This window comes from Oxyura jamaicensis, chromosome 13, assembly GCF_011077185.1.
Source record: "Oxyura jamaicensis isolate SHBP4307 breed ruddy duck chromosome 13, BPBGC_Ojam_1.0, whole genome shotgun sequence".
Classification (NCBI taxonomy): domain Eukaryota; kingdom Metazoa; phylum Chordata; class Aves; order Anseriformes; family Anatidae; genus Oxyura; species Oxyura jamaicensis.
This window is the reverse complement of record NC_048905.1, coordinates 7748931-7766639: the sequence shown is the minus strand read 5'-3', so window position 1 is coordinate 7766639 and position 17709 is coordinate 7748931. Positions and strand designations below refer to the sequence as shown.

Genomic DNA, 17709 nt, shown 5'->3' with positions numbered 1-17709 from the left:
GGGGGGGGGGAGGACGGAGGCGGAGGGGGGTGGGGGGGAGGCGGCCCCCGGGGGTGGCGGCGGAGGCGGGCAGGGGCCGCGGGCCTGGCGCTCGCTGCCCGGCGGCGGCCGCAGGCGGGAGCTGGGAGCCGCAGCGCTACCGCATCCCTCCGCCCGCTCTTTATGCGCTGGCTCTCGCTGCCCCCCCCCTCCCGCGTATCACTCCGCCGCGCTCTCCCTGCCCCCTGCCCCCGCCGCCGGGCTGGAGGAACGGGGGGGGCGGCCGGGGGGGGGGGGGGGGGGTGGTTGGGGGGGGGGGAGCCGGGAGCGGGGCCCGGCCGGGAGGGGAGGGGGCAGGAAGGAGGGCACGGGGACTATTTGCCGTGCGCCTCGCGCGCAGAACTCTCCAGAAGGGGGAGGGGGAGAGCGCGGAAGGATACGGCGGCGGAGGGGCGCGTGACGCTAAAGTCTCGCGAGAAGGCGGGCGGCGGAGGCCAGGCCCCGGCCGGGCACCGTGAGGGGCGGGGCGGGGGGCGGGGCAGGGGGCGGGGCCGTGTTTGTCCGCCCGCCCGTCGGTGGGGCCGCACGGCCGGGGCAGGGCGCTCCGAGGGGCTTCACCGAGCCCCCGAGCCCCCGCAGGCTGTGAGCCCTGCGACGTCCTCTCCTCTTCGGAGGTGTCCCGGTCTCCCCCCAGTTTCGGGTTTTCCGCTGCGGTTCGCGCTGACCGCGCCGGCAGCTGCTCCCCGCCAGGTGCCCGGGCTGCCGGCGTGCCCCGGGACCGGGGCTAGCAAAAAATAAAAAAAATAAACGCCAAGAGCGTTTTTAGTTGGTACTGCAACTTGTAAGACTTTCCACAAAGTCTTCGGTTTCCGTTCCTTTTAAGGCGCTCATAGGAAATTCTGCTTTCCTCTCGCGTACAGCTGGCATCTCGAGTGAACTGTACCAAGTTCTCGTGCCATTCCCTGTCCTCACCTCCCAGCACCCCAGCAGAGCCGCTTTCCCCTGCTCTTATTCCCACATCTCCTGGGCATCTGGCAGAGAGGGACGAAAGGCTCAAACGGGAGATAGGAAAGGAAAGCGAAACGCTTGACCCCGCGCTGCGAGAGGCAGACCCGTGCTCGGAGCCCAGCTCCAGAACCCCCAGGGCCCAGAGCCTGGGGTTCCCTGGGTGCCGCTGCCTCCCGGCGACGTCTGCTCCTGCTGACTTTGCTGCCAGCCTTTCTAGAACAATTTAAGATTTCTAGCAGCTTTAGCACAGGGATTGTTTTGAATTAATTTCTCTTTCCTCATCCGCGTTTGGTTTCTCCCCACAGAAATCTGTTGGTTTGGGTGGTTGTTTTGTTTTGTTTTGTTTCGTTTTTCAAGTATTTTTGTTCATTTTGTGGCTTCTTGCTCTTTTCCCTCCTTTCTGTTGCCTTTTGGATTGCCAGACACCCCTTGCCTGCGGAAAGGCGGACAGCAGCTCTGCCCCAGCTCACCGCTCTGTCACCCCCAGCCCCAGGCTGGGAACCTGCTGCCCTGCCTTGCGGCACCAGCCTCCACCAGCACGGGGAGCTGGAGCTGCTCAGAAGCTGATCCCCACTACTCCTTGCCCTTAAGGCTCTCCGAGCTTCTGGACCAGAGACAAAACTGCTTTTCTCCCCAAGTTTTCAGCTCTCCTCTTTTGCTGCCCAGCCAGCATGATAGAGGGGACCGATGCTGCCCAGGCAATCGGATTTCTGCTCACTAGAAATGGCACTGCAAATTCCTGCCCTGTGCCCCGAAAGCAGTACAGGCAGGATAGCTCTGCTCCTCTGCTCCTTGCCCACCTCTTGGCAAGGCTGCTCTGAGTGCTGACAGCTTTAGGGCAGCGTGCGCCTTCAGGTGCAGGACACGGCTGCACGGCCCGCCGAGCCCCCGGCGCTGCAGCCACCCAGCTGCCAGGGCAGGACCAGCTCTTACACCACGCCTGAGTAAAGATGTGCTTCAGGCTTAAGGCAGCAGCTTCAGGAACTCCTCTTGTGCTGAACACAGCTGTTGGCTCCTGTAGCACTAAAACACCTCCACGAGCTCAGAGCGGAACGCCTGGAATTGCAGTCCCGCGGTGGGAGGAACGGCAGCCCTCTGCTCCTGCTCTCTCCTAAATCATCTTTCTCATGCTTCTGGGCCAGTTTTCGAAATGCCTTCATGTCACATCCTCCAAGGCCCATGCCTTCACTTTTCAGAGCTCTGGGTTAAAGTTGTCTCTTTCCAGTATTCTCATAAAAACTATTGGATTTTGTCCCCAGATTGGAAAATTAACTTGGGCTTGCAATACAACAGAAAGATTGCTATTTTTTCCTTGCCAAGCTTTGAAAAGTTTTCCCTGAGTAGTACAGCATTGTAAAATACAATCCCTAAAATCAACGATTTTGAAAACAATAAAAAATTGTAAAATACTTTTGTTGTCATCTTAGTACCAGCAATAACTATGATTTCTTACCAGAGGGATCTGAATTTCTCTAAGAGATAAAAAATGAAAGTGAAAGAGTCATTTTCAGAGTTGTGATTCACCAGGTCAGTCCACTTAGCTGTGCTGAAAAGCAAATCTCAGTTCCAGCTTCTGAGAGTTGGCCTAAACCTTTAAACAGCCAGATGTTAACTCACTGTAGACTGGGCCTTGTTTTATCCAGAAAGATATTTTCTTCAAGATTTACAGTTAGGTATTTCCTGATGTGACAACAGATGAAACATTTTCCACACGTCTAAAAGTGCTATGAGATGCAAGAAATCCCAGGCAGTGAACATTAACCCGCGCTCACGGAGCAGGGCCAGGTGCTGAGCTCCAGGACTTCCCCTCCTCTCCTTTTGCTGAGGTTTGCTGTTTCGCCCCTCACCACCTTCCCGTCTGCAGCACGTTCGTGCTCCCTTTCTCCCTGCTTTCTCCCGAGTTCTGCCTTCTCTTCTTACAGCTCCCTTACCCTACCTGCAGCCTTTCACCCTCGCTTCTCCTCCACCACCTGCTCCCTCCTTATCCCCCCTTACTTCTCCTCCACCTCACCTGCTGCTTTCACAGGAGTCCCACAAGTTTCGGTCTCTTTCCACCCCTGTTCAAACATGAAGACAGTGGGATCAGCCCACACACGCCTGCGTTTCCCTGTACCCCATGTCAGGGGCTGCCCTGGCCCTGTTCTCAAGGACGAGCTCTCAGCAGCACTGGAGAAGAAACTTCAGGCTGCGTCTGCTCTGGAAACCCTCGGATGCTCCGTACCCGTGTCAGTCCCTGCTGCAGACAGCATCGCCCATCGGGCTGGCAGCTTGCTGCTGGCCATGCAGCATCCTCCCGCTGCATTTCAGATGTTTCACCTACAGCTTTCTGCCTTCTCTCTGCCGCGGGGGAGCTGGCCCTGCAGACTCGCAGGCAGGGCTGGTGGTCTCACTGCGCTGGGCGATCTTCTGCCAGCGCCTGCCAACATCGCCTGCGCAGGGTCTGGCGCCAAGCAGCCAGAGTCCTGCAGGAGCTAGCTGGGCTCTGCCCGGCCCTCGGTGGCTCGTGACTCCACGGGTCTGCCCCTCGCCACCTCCTGCTCTGCTCAGCGCGGTCAGGTCGCAGCTCTGTATTGGGAAGAAAAATCGACGTGCTTAGACAGAGGCACAAAAAGGTGAAGGAGGACAAAAATCCTGGCCTAGCAAAAGTTAGAAGGTGAAAAAAGATAACTCTAAAGGAAATGAGACAATCAGAAAAGGAAACCCCCCACACTTCACCAAGGTTGGGCACGTGACAGTGGGCAAGCTGCAAAGAAAAATCCCAGAAAATGGACCTGAGGCAGTGGGGAGAGCAAAGGGTGGGGGAGGAGGACGCTCCGCTTCTGACCCTTGGGCGAGCAGCAAGGACCTGCATTCCTTCATAGCCACCAACCGAGGGGAATTACATGCCTCCAGAGCTTCTAAAACAGTTGTGCTTTAAAAACATAGGCAGAGGCCACTTTTTTTCCTGCTGCTCATCAGTGTTTCCTCCAGGAGCCTCCGAAGTCCCATCTGCTGGCCCGGGTGGCGGGGAGCCCCGCAGCCTGAGGGAATTCCCAGGTCCAAGCGTTTTTAAAAAACTTCCAGAGTGAACTTACATGTATATATACACATAACATGGGGACACTCACCTCATGAAACACACTTTCTTCCCTCTCCTGCTGCAGATCCAGGCTGTGTGTAGGTGCCAGGGAAACCTGCAGTGCAGCTGCAGCATTGTTCCCCCATTGTCCTCCCCGTCAAGAGACGAGATGGATCAGTATCCACAGCAACAGTTATCAAGGAGCTGATTCCGTGGTTTTTGTTGTTTGTGGCTGTTTTCCTTTTTCTCCCAGATGAGGAGCTCTAGAGATGCTCACTTTAGTCTTGTAACAGTCCCGTGGAACGTGTGTCCGGGTGTTTGTCAGCGGAGCGGGGGAGATCCCAGCCAGGAGGTTTGAAATCCAGAGACAATCCTTGCTCTGCAATGATTGGGCCCCTTTCAAGGTAGTTTTCCAAGTCAAAGCTGAAACTAGAAGCTAAGGAAGGGGCAAGGAGCCCCAGGTTTGGCCTGGTTCATGGCAAGGAGGTGAAGCTGGCCACCCGAGCCCAGCAGGTGTGCCCTCCGTCACCCCCGAACAGAGCAGCAAGGGCTCTGCTGCTCTGTCCCGAGGCACAAGCTGCCCTAGGCATGAACACCGGTGTCAGTTTGACCCTCAGAACATGACCAGAAGATTGCAGCCTGTAGGAGCACACAACACCAGGTATCTTGTAGCACGTAATCCAGCCTAGCATCCTGCTGCAGAGCAACCGGGGACGTTAAACTCCAGAGCAAGGCAAAAAACAAACTGAGACGAGCAAAGGCAGAATCCACAAGTCACCACCAGCACCTCCTGCTTACCTTGTCCACAGGAAAACTTCCAGCATTGCTATGGGCTGAAGATATCTCACTGATAAATCTCAGCAGCACTTCCATTGATGCCAAAGGGAAAGCATGGTGTTTGTCATCTTTCCACGATGCACAAAAGACAATGAAAGCAAGCAGGGTTTAGATCATTATATTTTTATTATTACTTTTTCCCTCCGCAGGACAGCATTCGGGCTGTGGGAGCTGTGTCTTTGCAAGTCCCAGCAAATATCTGGCTGTTCTCTGGCACACAGTTGTGTTTCAGGTGGATCATCTCACCAGAAGGAACTTCTAGCCTCGTCCAGGATCACTGAGCACCTAGGGCTGTGAGCTGGCCTGGTTCTCTTCGAGACTGCTTGTGCCAACACCAGGAAGCTGACTGCAGGAAGCAGCCCAGGAGAGGACAAACCCACCTCTCTCACGGGCAGCAGTGCCGGCATTTCGCTCAAGTCCAACGGAGTCAGGAAAAAGAGCACACACCTGCGGCTGTGTCCTCACGTCTGGGCACTTGGTAACAAGGAGAGGGGGAAGAAGGAAAAGGGTAAATGCTACGGTCCTGGTCCCATCTCAGCACCTCCCCGTGCCCCAGCAGCTCACTCTGTCGTGGATGCACACGGAGGGGATGTGGGCGCACGGGACCTGCAGCAGAAGCCTGGCAGAAGCCGGTGAGCTGAAGGGCCTTTGGACAACCCCACGGCACTGCATGCCCCTGCTCCACAGCGATTTTCCATTCCCAGAGTGTTTTGTCCTGCGCTGAATGACTCAAAACCCAAATTGTCATAATTTTAAAGCCTATAGTAACTTCCAGAGTGACTTGCTCTTGTCCTTGGTTAAATGTGTTTAAAACCAAATTAGTACAAGAAACTGAGATTTGTCTTCATTCAGTAAAGCATGGGTTGGAGGGTTTTTTGTTCGTTTGTTTTCAAACAATGGATTTTTCTACAAGAGAAAAAAAAAAGTGTTAATGGAAATTGCAGTGCACAATGAACCAAACCTGAATAATAATAATAATCATAATCATAATAAAAGTATTGTGAAGTCTTACAGATTCCAAAAGCTTATCTCGCTGTTTTGCTGGTGTGGTTTTCATTTCTGATATTTACCACCCCCGTCTTCTCCCAAACTCCTTTTGTTTGTTTGTCTGTTTTACAAGCTTTTTCTGGTTTCAATACAAACCAGAAGGAAGCTCCCAGCACTGCCCCGCAAACAGCCGTGGGCACAGGCGCACGGTGGGGACCCCGGCCAGCCGCTGCCACCACGTGAGATGCAGGAGACAAACCTGAGCCCAAAAATATCACTCGCACAAGACCACTGAGAACTTCCCTGTCACTCAGGGTCAGACTCATCCCTTCCAGCCCAGCTCCTGGAGCACGTCTTTCTTCCTGGAACAGGAGGTGACAGGGTGACGCTGCCCTTGGAGCTCGCGGCCGCGCCGATCTCAGCAGGAGGCTGGGACTGGTGTCAGAGGAAGGCAAACGAAGAAGCAGGGGAAGACCCAGAGCTCAGCCCGGGCTGGGAGGCTGCATTGCTGAGGTCTCCATGGGACATTGAGGACCCCAGCAGGGCAGCCACTGAGTGTTTAAATGGGGACAGAGTGGGAGGCTTTGGGGCAGAAATCCAGACAGTGCTGGCAGTTACAGGAAGACCCCCGAGCTCTTCGTTCCCATGCTCCCAGCCTGCCAGAAACCACAGGGGCAATGAGGTGTCCGTGGGTGGTGGAACCAGCGCCTGGCCTCAGCATCACCATGTGTCCTTCATTTGCAAGGCACATCGGAGAGCTGGGCGCTGTGCCACAGGGACGGGCTTCTGTGAATCTCTCCTCTCTTGCCACGAGAGCCAACGAACCTCCTTCGTATGCAAGTCCTGACCTAGGAGGCAATAATGAATTTCCTGCAAGTGGGTGAGAGAGGAGGAACAAGGAAAGAAAGACGATATCCACACGTGTGATTACAGCTGTTGGCATGGCTTTATTTTACAGCCTAGCAACCCGCGGCAGTCATGTTTGGGATCCTCCTGTGCTGTGATTTCATTTCCCAAGTCTTTTTTCAGAGCTACAAGCTCCTGCCTCACCACTTGCTTACCTGCTTGTTCATCCCGTTTTATCCCCCTTTCATCCACCTTGGCTGTATGAATCGCAGTCTTCCAGGATCAGCTTTTAGATCTTCGTCCGTGCCTTTATAGCACTGCCCTGGTAGGACCTGGCCTCAGCTGGGGTTTCTGTGCTGCCCTCTTGCACAGGACAATCCTAGCAAAGCTGCGAGCATGCAGCTGTGTAGGCATGAAAAACAGCTTCAGGCAAGGACTGTTGCTTTGTTGAGGTCTCACTTCCAGGTCTGACGATGCCCCGTTGGCTCCTGTAGGCCCACCAAGGGACAGCAGGGGCAGCTTTCCAGGGGTCCCTGGGGCTGCCGAACTGACCGGCCAACACCAAGCTTCTGGGAGCTCCATCCCCAAGGCCAGCTCTGCCTGACTTGCAGGCTGGACAAAACCTCCAAAATCATCAACAGCAGAAGTGACCAGAAGGCATAGGCACGCACAGCCACTGCGTTCTGCTGTAATTTCACTTGATCTCAGCTTGGTCTGGTCAGGTGCCCACAGGACACATGGTGGGAGGCCAGAGAAGGCTCCCAGGCACCCGCTTCCCTTTTCTAGGTGCCAGCGCAGGGCTGGGCGGTGGCTAAGGGCAGGAGAGCAGGGGGCTGCGAGATGGAGGGCAGCTGGGTGGGGGTCCCAGCAGGAGGCCCCGGGGACCCGTGCTGTGGCACCAGTGGTTTAACACCTGTGAGCTGGAAGAGACCTGGAAGAACCATTCCGAGCCTCTTGAGGAGCACAACCAAGCACAAAACAGCTGCTTTTCAAAGAAAAAGGGAGCAGCTGGGATGCTTCAGCCTGGAGGGGGGCGAGGGAGGGCTGAGGTCTGAAGCCATCGGTGACCCGGGGAGGGGCAGAGGACCAGGTGCTCCTGTCACCACCTGCACAAGAAGAGGGGCAGCCCAAACAACTCCAGCCTGACAGCTTCAGAGGAAGCAAAAAGGGCTTCTCCACCCCACCTGTGGCTGGGGACTCATTGCTATGGGGCACTGCAGGTGCTGACAGTTTACAGGGGATCAAAAGAAGACTGATAAATCACAGATTTATCCACTGATGGTTATTAAATGGATAAAAAGCCCTTTGGGAAGAGGTTTTAGTGCCCCAAGGAGCTGAGTCCAACACCAGGCACAGGGACCAGTGGCTGTGCCCACAGCCTGACCACGGCTGCAGCAGAGCACCATGGCATGCCTCCTCACCCCATGAGGGTCTCTGGGTGCCCTTGCTGGGACCTGGGTGCCCCAATGTGAGAAAAATCTCAAATAATTTTCTTCAGAGAGGATCTTCTGTGAAGCTATTTTATTTGCGATTGCAATGGCAGGTGTCCTGTCAATTAGGAGCACATTATAGTGAACAAATCATAACCTTTTATTCCCTATTACCCGACACCTGATCACCTCCCCTGTTTCCTCATTGGCTCAGTACTACAGGTTCACAAGCTACTTGATGCTCCTCTGTACCATATATGTACAACTTTTCTTTTTTTTTTTTTCAACCCTTTAATTTCTCCCTTTTCCTTTTTTTTCCCCCTTTCTTATGTTTTGAGAACCTGTGATTTTTGTTCTACTGTTCCCACACTGCTCATCCTGTTTTTCTCAAGCTTCTACCTTATTTTGGAACAGCAAGGCCTTCTACTGCCCACTTATCTACTCAGCATTTCTCCTTGTTACAACTGCACAACTACCCTGGAATACAGAAAAGTAATTCTCTACCACAAAAACACAACTTAGTTTCTCACACCAGGAACCTGACAGAGATCAGGGGAGGCTCCAGGCACGTTCACAGCATTCCTCTACCTTCTCCTCCTACCACTGTGGGACTTCCTCAGCCTTTTCCAGGTAATTACAAATTCTTAAGCGTCTAACCAAGACCCTTCACTGGCTAAGCCAAGCCCTGGCTGCAGCCATCCGCTCAGCCACGGTGCTGGGACCTTGGGGAAGGCTGAGCCCTTCCACTGCTCCAACCACGGCACCGAGGCCCTCCCTAAATGAGTTTGTGCTGCACCGGATCAGCTCTTTTGGATTCTCTCAAAGCATCCAAAATTTGTCTTTCCATGCCTTTGCCAGCACCTTGCTGGCTCAGCAGAGAGCTTGGTTCTTGCTGCATTTGGACAGTGAATTAACCACGAATGGTTTGGGCAGTTCCACGTCTTCAGTGGCACGATGAGGAGGTTCGGCTGTGACTTGTTCGCCTCCGGAGCATCCCGTGATACGATCTCTGCTTGCTTTGCCAGGGAGGTGCAGACGGCCCAAGACGGGGGCACGGGAAGCTGAGGATGCCCCTTGCCCACCTGTGCCACGCGTGGGGCTTTCCATGAGCACCGGCACCGTGGTGAGTTGAAGGCCAGGGCACGTGCTGCCGGGGGTACACCGCCTGCACACCGGCGTTTTGGAAACCTCCCAGGTGAGACGCCCTCGCTGGGGCCCGCAGCGTGGGTGCTTTACAAGGAGCTGATTTCCTTGCCCAGCTAAATCTCAACCAGACGTATCACCACCAGCCCGCTTGGAAGTGCCCCGACAGTGGTTTGGGGAGGTCCCCTTGCTGTGTTTTTAAGCACCTCAAACCTTCTGGCGCAATGCACACCGTCCTGGGCCCTTGCCTTGAGCACATAACAGCACGCAGTGAGGGGGAGCCACCACCGCTGCCCTCAGGAAAGGCAAACCCAAGCACCTAGCAGCCTGCCTGCAGCTTGCCACCAGCCAAGGCACAAGCTGGAAGCACAAACTGTCGCTTACAGCAAGAGGCCAGGGAGGACAAAGTGTCTGCAGCCAGCCGTGATGTCTCTTTGCTCTGGTCCTCACCTCCTGTGCACACGAGATGGTTCTTCCACGCTGCTTCGTTATTCCAGTTAGCAACAGCTATGGACTGAGGCTGTGGGGCAGAGGTTGGCTGGAAGCAGAAGTGAAAGGGACAGAAATAGGGTGCCTGGGTGCTAAGGGGGATGGAAGGAGAGCGGCTGGGCTCCACCACAGGCAGGACAGCCACCCAGCTGCTCGGGGCAGGAGGGAGGTGAGGAGCGGGGCAGCTGGCTCCAGCAGGAGCTTCCTGAGATGTCCGGGGAAGCAGGCAGAGCTGGTCCGGCCCAGGAGGAAGCCATTTGCTCGATGTTTTAGCCAGCCTTCGTTTAGGAGAGGCAAAGAGCACTTTGTCTATACCCACAAGCCCTCCCCAGGCTGGAAAGCAGGTCAAACATCCTGCAAAGCAGGTTTGCTGGGGTTTCTACAAACACCAAACCACCAACCTGGAGACAAGCACAAGTAGCTCACCACCAGCTCTCTATGCAGCTGTTCCTTCTGCCCACCCTTTTAGTTTTGCAAATGCTTGAACTGAATGTGGCTGTGGGCATGCCTGAATCAAGGTCCTTGTGCATGCAGCCGCCAGAGACCCCTGGCAAGGGGCCCGAGGCTCTGAGATGTGGCTTCCAGGAGGATTTGCTCCCTCAGCTCCCCAGGGACAGAGGGCTGGCTGGGCAGGCTGTAGCTCCCCTCTCCTTCTCACCCTGCCCCACGCTGGGTGTGATGCTTGCCTTGTCCCACTCTTCAGGAACCTCCCTGATTGCTACTATTGTCCAAAGAGACGTGGCATGGGCCAGCTCCCTCAGCACTCTCCCGCTGGGTCCTGTGGACTTGTCTGTGTTCGGCTGGCTGAGGTGTGCCCTCAGTCAATCTTCTTCTAGCATGGGTGGTGCCTCCCTGCCACGGACTCTGCTGCTAGGACCAGGGGCTGGCAGGCATGAAGGCAAACCTCAGCAATAAAAACATCAAAGGTGGCCTTGAGCACCTCACCTGCTCTGGCTCTGTGGTCACCAGGTGTCCTGCCCCCGTGAGCAGCAGGGCCACCTGTCCCTCAGCCTCCCTTCAGCTGCCCATGCACCTCTCGGAGCCTCCTCCTGACCCTTCGCATCCCTTGTTGGTTCCCACTGCAGCTGAGCCTTGGCTGTGGCGATGCAAGGTGCCCCGGCACTCCTGTCGTGTGCTCGCTGCCCCTGGAGCTGCACTCAGAGCTGTGGTCAGGGACGCTGAGAGCCACCCCCCCTGCTAGACGGAATTCACTTCTGTCAAAGTTCAGCTCACCCCTGGCATGCTGCACCTAACAAAATTAAGCTTGTTTTGGTTTCCTTCCTCATTCCAGCCTGGCTCAGCCTCTCCATGAGCTGGTGGAGATGCTGGGGCTTTCCAGAGGTGTAAACTCCCAGATGTTGCAACCTGTGGCATCCCCCTGCGCTGCCCAGGGCCGGATTCCTGCGGGCCAGGGAACCTCCCGCATGTTCAGCGTGGGAGGGCTCCCGCGCCTTCACCCTCTGCCTGCGCCTGCCATGGCTCCTTTCATTTTCACTTCGCTCCTCACTGGGTTTTCAGGAACTATGTGGCTCTGCCCTGGGCACCGGGAGCGAGCCCAGGCGCTGCCTGCAGCAGCAGCCTTGGAAGGGAGCCGGAAGCGCTGTCTGTCTGGGCTGGGCACTGCACACAGCGCCCGCAGCGCCCGAAGCCCAGGCAGCTCTCGGCGTCGTGGCCGTGGTCGCTCCGGTGAGTGCACAACGGGAGCCCCTGGGTGCAGAGCTGGGGCTTGGCGTTGGTGGGGGAGCGGGGTGGCCGGCAAGGCTCTGGCTTGCCAGCCCAGTTGTGCACCCGGGGCATGGAGGAACCTCCCCAGATGCACACAAAGGAACTGGAAGCTTTGTTGCAAGCTTTGGGGTGCTGGCTGAGCTCTGCATGTGTGCATTTGCTCCCCACCACTGTGCTGGTGTGGGTGCTGGGGGCCACAGCTGCTGCTGACCCCCCCCTCTGCTGCAGATGTCTCAGGAACCTCAGCGCCGGAGCAGCCCTGCTGCCCTGCTCATCCCCAAGCCCAGGGAAGGGCGAGCGCAGCACGCGGTGTACGTCCTCCTGGCCACCTGCACCGCGGCGCTGTGCCTGGCTGGGGAGCCCCTGTCAGATGCTGCCCACCGCCTCGCCGCCCACCTGGCAGCCCTGCAGATTGGGGCCCTGCTCAAGGGCTGCTGCTGCCTGGCAGAGGAGATCTTCCACCTGCAGTCCAGGTGAGCCACCTCGGGGCCAGTGCGGAGATAAGGCCACAGAGCACTGCGGGGAAATCTGCTCCTTGTTTCTGTCCCCACGAGTGCCCCCACAGCTGCTCACCATCATCCTCGCTGCTCCCGACTTCCTGTCTTCCTCTTCTCCTCCTGCCCTTTCCTGTGCCTCTGTGGACCTATCAGTGGTCACTCGCTGGTGTCCCTTTTCCCTGGGGCAGAAATCACAGCCCCAGCCTTCCTCCACCATCAGCTTCCGGAGCGCATGAGGATTTTGGGGATCATCTCCCCGTGGTGTCCAGGCCCACACTGCTCCCCTCCAGGCCCACAAGTGCTGCTGGAGACCCAAGGTCCCTCCTGACCAGGGGCTGCAGGGTGCTGTGCTGCTCCAGGAGGCCTGGCGGGGAGGTGGGAGCACCCCTGGCCGGGCACCCCACAAGTGGGTGTCAGCCCACCTCGCGCCTCCCTCTCCCACCCAGATACCATGGCAGCTTCTGGAGGGCACTGAACGCCTGCTTCCCACCACGCTGGCACCTGGCCCTGCTGCTCATCGGTGGCTCAGCCTACCTGGACCTGCAGCAGGGAGACAGGCTCAGCCCCTACCTTGCCCTGACCTGCCTGTGCCATCTCCTCACCCTTGCCCTCGGGCTCCAGGTAAGGCACCGGCACCCTGCGCCTGCCCGTGCTTCCCGGGGATGCTCAGCACACGGTGCGGGGTGCCTGGCTCCATACCTGCGGTACAGCCACCTGCACACTGCCCTGCTGCAGGAGGGACAAATTCCACCTGGCTTGGCTCAGCCCTGCAGAGCTATGCCCTGGGCAGCACCCTGCCAGGCGTCCACCCGGAGGGCCCCGTGCTGCGGCCTTTAATGCAAGCAGCCGCCCCGTGGCACGGGCACCAGCCCCGCACAGCCAGGGCCCTGCAGGGATGGAAAATGGGGGATGCATCTGTCAATCAGTGTAGTCCTTGGTGGAAAGGGCAGCCCATGAGGTCTCCAAAGGGTTGACTGTCATCGCCAGAACGCAGTGAGTGCCGAGCTCCAGGTCCCTCTGCCGCGCTGCGGAGGGCTCTGCCTTCCTCCAGCAGTGGTGGAGTAGATAGGGATCCCACAGGTTACCCAGGGGTGCTCTGAGGAGGCCTGAACACCCATTCCCACCTAAACAAACACACAGGGCTGGCGGGCAGCATCAGTGGCCCTGGAAATCCCGACACTGTCAAACACTGGGATGTCTCCTCCCCCAGGCTGGAGGCAGTGGGCTGCTGCACCAGGCCCTCTGGACACGGCCGACGCTCTCCGTCCCCGCTGAGAGCTGGCTGCTGCCAGACAGCCAGGCAGCCGCTGCTGCCACTTCCTCTCCTCCGCCTTCTTCTCACATTTTTCTCTCCTTGCCTCTGCAGAAGCCCTCGGCGGCGGAGATCTCTGAGATGACTGAGAGGTCCAAGCAGAACGTCGCTCATGGGCTTGCCTGGTCTTACTATGTTGGGTACCTGAAAATCATTCTGCCACGTACGTGGCTCTTTCCCTGTGTTATCAGGCCTAGATAGGCAGATAAGCCCATAGCAGAGCAGCAGGGAGCAGACTCCAAAGCAGCTTTCCTCACACAGGCACCCTTGTTCCATGCTCTCTCCCCCCAGGCATAAAGGAGTCTATGGAGGAAATCAGCAGAGCCAACCCCAATGTGCAGGCATGCAGGGAGACCTGGAAGCTCCACATCTTGATCCCTCTGAACTGTAACATCTGGGATGACCTGGAGAAAGTTGACAGCAATATCCAGTACCTGACAGACCTCACAGAAACCACCCTGACCCGAGGTGGCATCAAAAAAAGGGTCTACAAGCACAGCCTCTACGCAATCAGGGATGGGGACAACCAGGTATGCCGGGGGCAGCCCCACTGCAGCGCTCAGCATGCCCAAAGGTCTTTCTGGCCTCAAATCCCAGACCAAAAGGAACTGTGAGGGCAGGACAGTGACCCTGCTCTGCTAGAAACGCCCAGCTTCCAGCAGTCTCCCATTAGATGGAGAGGTCCTGCCCATGCTCCCCTCTCTCCTGGCCCCCTCCCTCCTGGCTGCACGGTCCCCACCTCAGCCCTGCAGGCATCTGGGGCCTGCTTAACCCCTCCTGGAGTTGATTGGAGTCCAGAAAACTGCAGAGAGCTGAACAGAAGGAAAAAAAAAAAAAAAGCAGTGGATGTCAGGTCTGCAGTGTCACTTCCCATCTTCCCACGGGCTGGAGAAATATTTCCTTTTGTTAAGAAAAGGTGCTTGAAAATTCCCATGTGATTTCCCCAGGAAACCTCTTTTCCAGGCTGGTGATCCCTCAGCCCCCTGCAGTGCATTCATCTCCTTCCATGTCCCCAGGCACCCTTGGCAAAGGCTGCACGTCGGTCCTGCCAACACATCTGGGGATAGAGGCACCTGCATAGCCGTGCTTCTCACGGGGGTCCTTCTCATTTGCCTTCTGATGGTGGCAGTGCCTTGAATCTCTCCTAAGCTGTTTCGTTGACCACCCTCCCCCTAGCTGTGCATTCACCTTGCCAGTATCTCTCCTCCTCCTGTGTCCCTGCTCTCCATCAGGGTGCTCAGCCTTCTCTAGCAGAGGAGCCACCAAGAGGGCACAATGGAATGCAAACAAGGGGCATCTCCATGGGGACCCAACCTCCAGGGGGAAACTGCCCCCAGGCTGTGCCTCGCCACGGCTGTCTGCAGCCCCCAGGCAGCTCTCCGAGCCCCAACACCTGGGACATGGCACTGCCAGGTCCCTGCCCGGCCGCTCGCTCCCTCCCTGTGCGGCAGGGCCGGGGGATGCCAGCGGCCGCAGTCCTCGCCTCCTGCCCCGCAGGCCAGGCACTGTGCAGTGGAGTACGCCATGCCGCTGCAGACGCTCTATGCCATGTCTGAGGACGATTGTGCTGCCTTCAGCCGGGACGACCGCCTGGAGCAGGCCAAGCTTTTCTACAGGACCTTGGAGGAGATCCTGAGAGGTGCCAAGGAGTGCACAGGAACCTACCGGCTCATTGCGTACGAGGGTGAGCGAGCTGGGAACAAGGGCAGGGGTGCCCAGCACGGTGGCCATGCTCTCCAGCCTCTTGTGTGTTGTTGGATCGGGGCATGCAAGGGGAAATCTGCAGGATCCGTGCAGTGCTCGGCAGCAGGCGTGGGTGATGTGACTTCTTGCTGCAGGCCCCAGAGCAGCAGGGAGGATGCTGGTAGAGCTGGTCCCTGCTCAAGTCCCCCCAGACACCTGAGATGAGCAGTCTTCAGCTGTGGCAGCAAGATGCTCCTGCAAATGTTAGATATAACAGCAGCCTTTCAGGGGAAGGAGCAGGTGCTGTCACTGCTGATTTTGCTGGGAGAAGTGTCTGGGGCCATCAAGCCCCCCAGCAGCACGTGTGAAGCTCCACAGCACTCCCCAGGCAGTGAGCCTTCCCCTTCACCCTTTCATTTCCTATTTCTGCACCTCTGCCAGGACAGCAGGGCTTGACAACAGCTTGCTGTTTCTTGCCGAAACAAGAAAATTCTCATCATTTTTTTCAGAGAAAAAATGCAGCATTTCCATCCAGCAAGGTAGTTCCTGCCACAGTAGGCACTACTGGGAGCCCAGCACATGGTGCCTGTGTTTTACTCTCCTTCCTGCACTTTGTTTTATTTTATTTGTTCTGGTGTGAGCAAAAGGGAAGTAGGAACCATATTCTGACTTTTCAGGAAATTCTGCATATTTTGGGGCATCTCTCAGAGACAGCTTCCTGCCCAGACCCCTGCCTCAGGCCAGACCATAAAGATGGTTTCATCTTTCTTCTGTTCCAGAGCCGAGTGAAGCCGAGCCCCACTTCTTGTCCAGAGAGATCCTCTGGCACCTGCGGCAGCAGCAGCAGGAGGAGTTCACGGTGTACGAGGGGAGCCCCCCGCGCACCCTGGCCACAGCCCTGGGCTCAACAGATCTCAGCCTCCAGATCAGTGCCTCCGACCTGCCCCAGCCCCTGCGGAGCGACCACCCCTGAGGTCCCCATCCTGCGAGCCCACCCGTGCAGCAGGAGCCTCCCGTGGCTGTGAGCCCCGGCCTCCCGCAGGAGCCGTGCACCCAGAGCTCCCATGCTTCACATTTACAGCTGACCCAAAACACAGCCCTCTTTCCATTTCCCATTTCCTTTGTTTTGTTGTATATTTCATATATATTATATATAGAATCAAAATCACAGAATCATCTGGGCTGGAAGAGACCTCCAAGGTCACCGAGTCCAACCTCTGACCTAACACTAACAGGTCCTCCACTAAACCATATCCCTAAGCTCTACTTCTAAATGTTTTTTAAAGACCTCCAGGGACGGTGACTGAACCACTTCTCTGAATATATATTATTATTTTTTTATTATTTTTATTTTTTAATCTGCTTCAATTTTTATCATACAAAGCCTTTTTCTCTGGGGTAAGTTGGTGATGGCAAACCCTGGGAATGGCACACAGCCTGCCCTTGGACACCCTGCAGGGCTGACATCCCATCCCCGCATGTGTAGGTGTGCACGGGGCCCAAGCAATCCTGGCCTTTCAAGGGGCTGGCTTTGGGTTTTCCTGCTGGCCCCAGGCAGGGGCTGAGCCTGTGCCCCGTTCCTGGCCCTCAGCTGCCCATCTCCTTTTTGCAGCTCCCACCCCAAAGGTGCTGGATGCACCTCACTCTGCCCGTGGCTCCCAAAGGAAGAGTCATGCAGCCTGGGACAGTTCACGGGGCTGCCAATGGCCGTGGCAGCACTCCAGCAGGAAGACGGGTGCCCTGCCAGGCCCCAAGCCCCGTGCTTCAGCGGTCCCGACTGAGAAAAACTATGTGGCTGGACATGGATGTCACGGCTTCCTCAAGGACCTGGTGGAACAGCTTTGGTGGCAGTGGCGGCTCCCAGCAGGAAAGAAGGCCGTTCCAGTGGGAAACATGGCACAGCAGCAGCCATGGCCACAGGTGGGCTGAAGAGCAGCCTTGCTGCACTGCTCTGGCACCGCAGCTTGAAGGGCTCCAGCACAAGGGCGCTGCTCCAGCCTTGTTTGCTCTGCGGAGGGAGCATTGGACTTGCCTCTGAGACGTGGCCATGCCACCCCGTGTCCCCCTCTGAGCACAGGGAGAAAAGCCTGGGTGCAAACCGAGGCACAGAAAGCCCATAACCTAGCACCTAACCACCCTGTGAAGCCTCTGGGACCACTCTGCTGACCTGGATGAGCACCCCAAGGGTGACCCCCTCTTTAAGGGATCAGCTGCAGCTTGCTCCTCTCTCATCTAAAGCCACTTAAGAAATAGCTCCCGCTCATTCTGTCTCACCTCAGCTTTCCTTCCCAGGACAAAACGGCTCGTGGCTAGCAGCTGCCTCTCAGCAAAGAGCCCAGGCAAACAAGAGAGCTCCATCTGTCATGCACCAGGAAGAACGAGATGGGAAATGCTTCTCCCCAGCTCCAGCAAGCTTACAGAAGAGATTTGTCTGCACGTTGGTCCCACTGGGATTAGGAACTGGAACCCATTGCAGGATTTGGTAAACCTTCATCTGAAGCCTAATCTCTGGGTATTGCATCTGCACAAAACCCAAAAGTGACAGATGAAAGGTGAGGGACCCCTCGCTGGCACTGGGGAGCACACACCCCTCGTGCAGAGACCAAGGGGTCTGGCCCCAGTGCGTGGGCAGGAGGACGTGCTCCTGGCTGCCCCACATCACCCGTCTCTCATTTTGGAGCACAGAGCGGCTGTGAGCACCTGCAGAGATTGGAA

The 17709-nt window shown here is 56.9% G+C and overlaps 1 protein-coding gene across 3 annotated transcripts; it reads left to right on the top strand.

The window, feature by feature from the left end:
• Nucleotides 1–11028: 11028 nt before the first annotated feature.
• Nucleotides 11029–16019, top strand: STING1 (stimulator of interferon response cGAMP interactor 1). Of its 3 annotated transcripts, XM_035338538.1 has the most exons (7): nucleotides 11042–11463; nucleotides 11731–11975; nucleotides 12446–12620; nucleotides 13366–13474; nucleotides 13603–13841; nucleotides 14809–14995; nucleotides 15774–16019. In XM_035338538.1, exons 2-7 carry the CDS (start codon nucleotides 11731–11733, stop codon nucleotides 15965–15967), a joined length of 1149 nt encoding a protein of 382 aa, XP_035194429.1. In that variant the 5' UTR covers nucleotides 11042–11463; the 3' UTR covers nucleotides 15968–16019. The 3 variants fall into 3 exon arrangements, with proteins under 3 accessions (XP_035194428.1, XP_035194427.1, XP_035194429.1); XM_035338537.1 differs by having other exon boundaries at nucleotides 11029–11463; nucleotides 11731–12620; nucleotides 14869–14995; XM_035338536.1 differs by having other exon boundaries at nucleotides 11032–11463; nucleotides 11731–12620.
• Nucleotides 16020–17709: the final 1690 nt, after the last annotated feature.

Bases quoted from the DNA above. Each gene is read 5' to 3' on its own strand.
- STING1 (XM_035338536.1), top strand. From the start codon at position 11,100: ATGCTGGGGCTTTCCAGAGGTGTAAACTCCCAGATGTTGCAACCTGTG. The intron at 12,621-13,365 runs GTAAGGCACCGG...TTGCCTCTGCAG, and splicing joins CCCTTGCCCTCGGGCTCCAG to AAGCCCTCGGCGGCGGAGAT. The intron at 13,475-13,602 runs GTACGTGGCTCT...CTCTCCCCCCAG, and splicing joins CCTGAAAATCATTCTGCCAC to GCATAAAGGAGTCTATGGAG.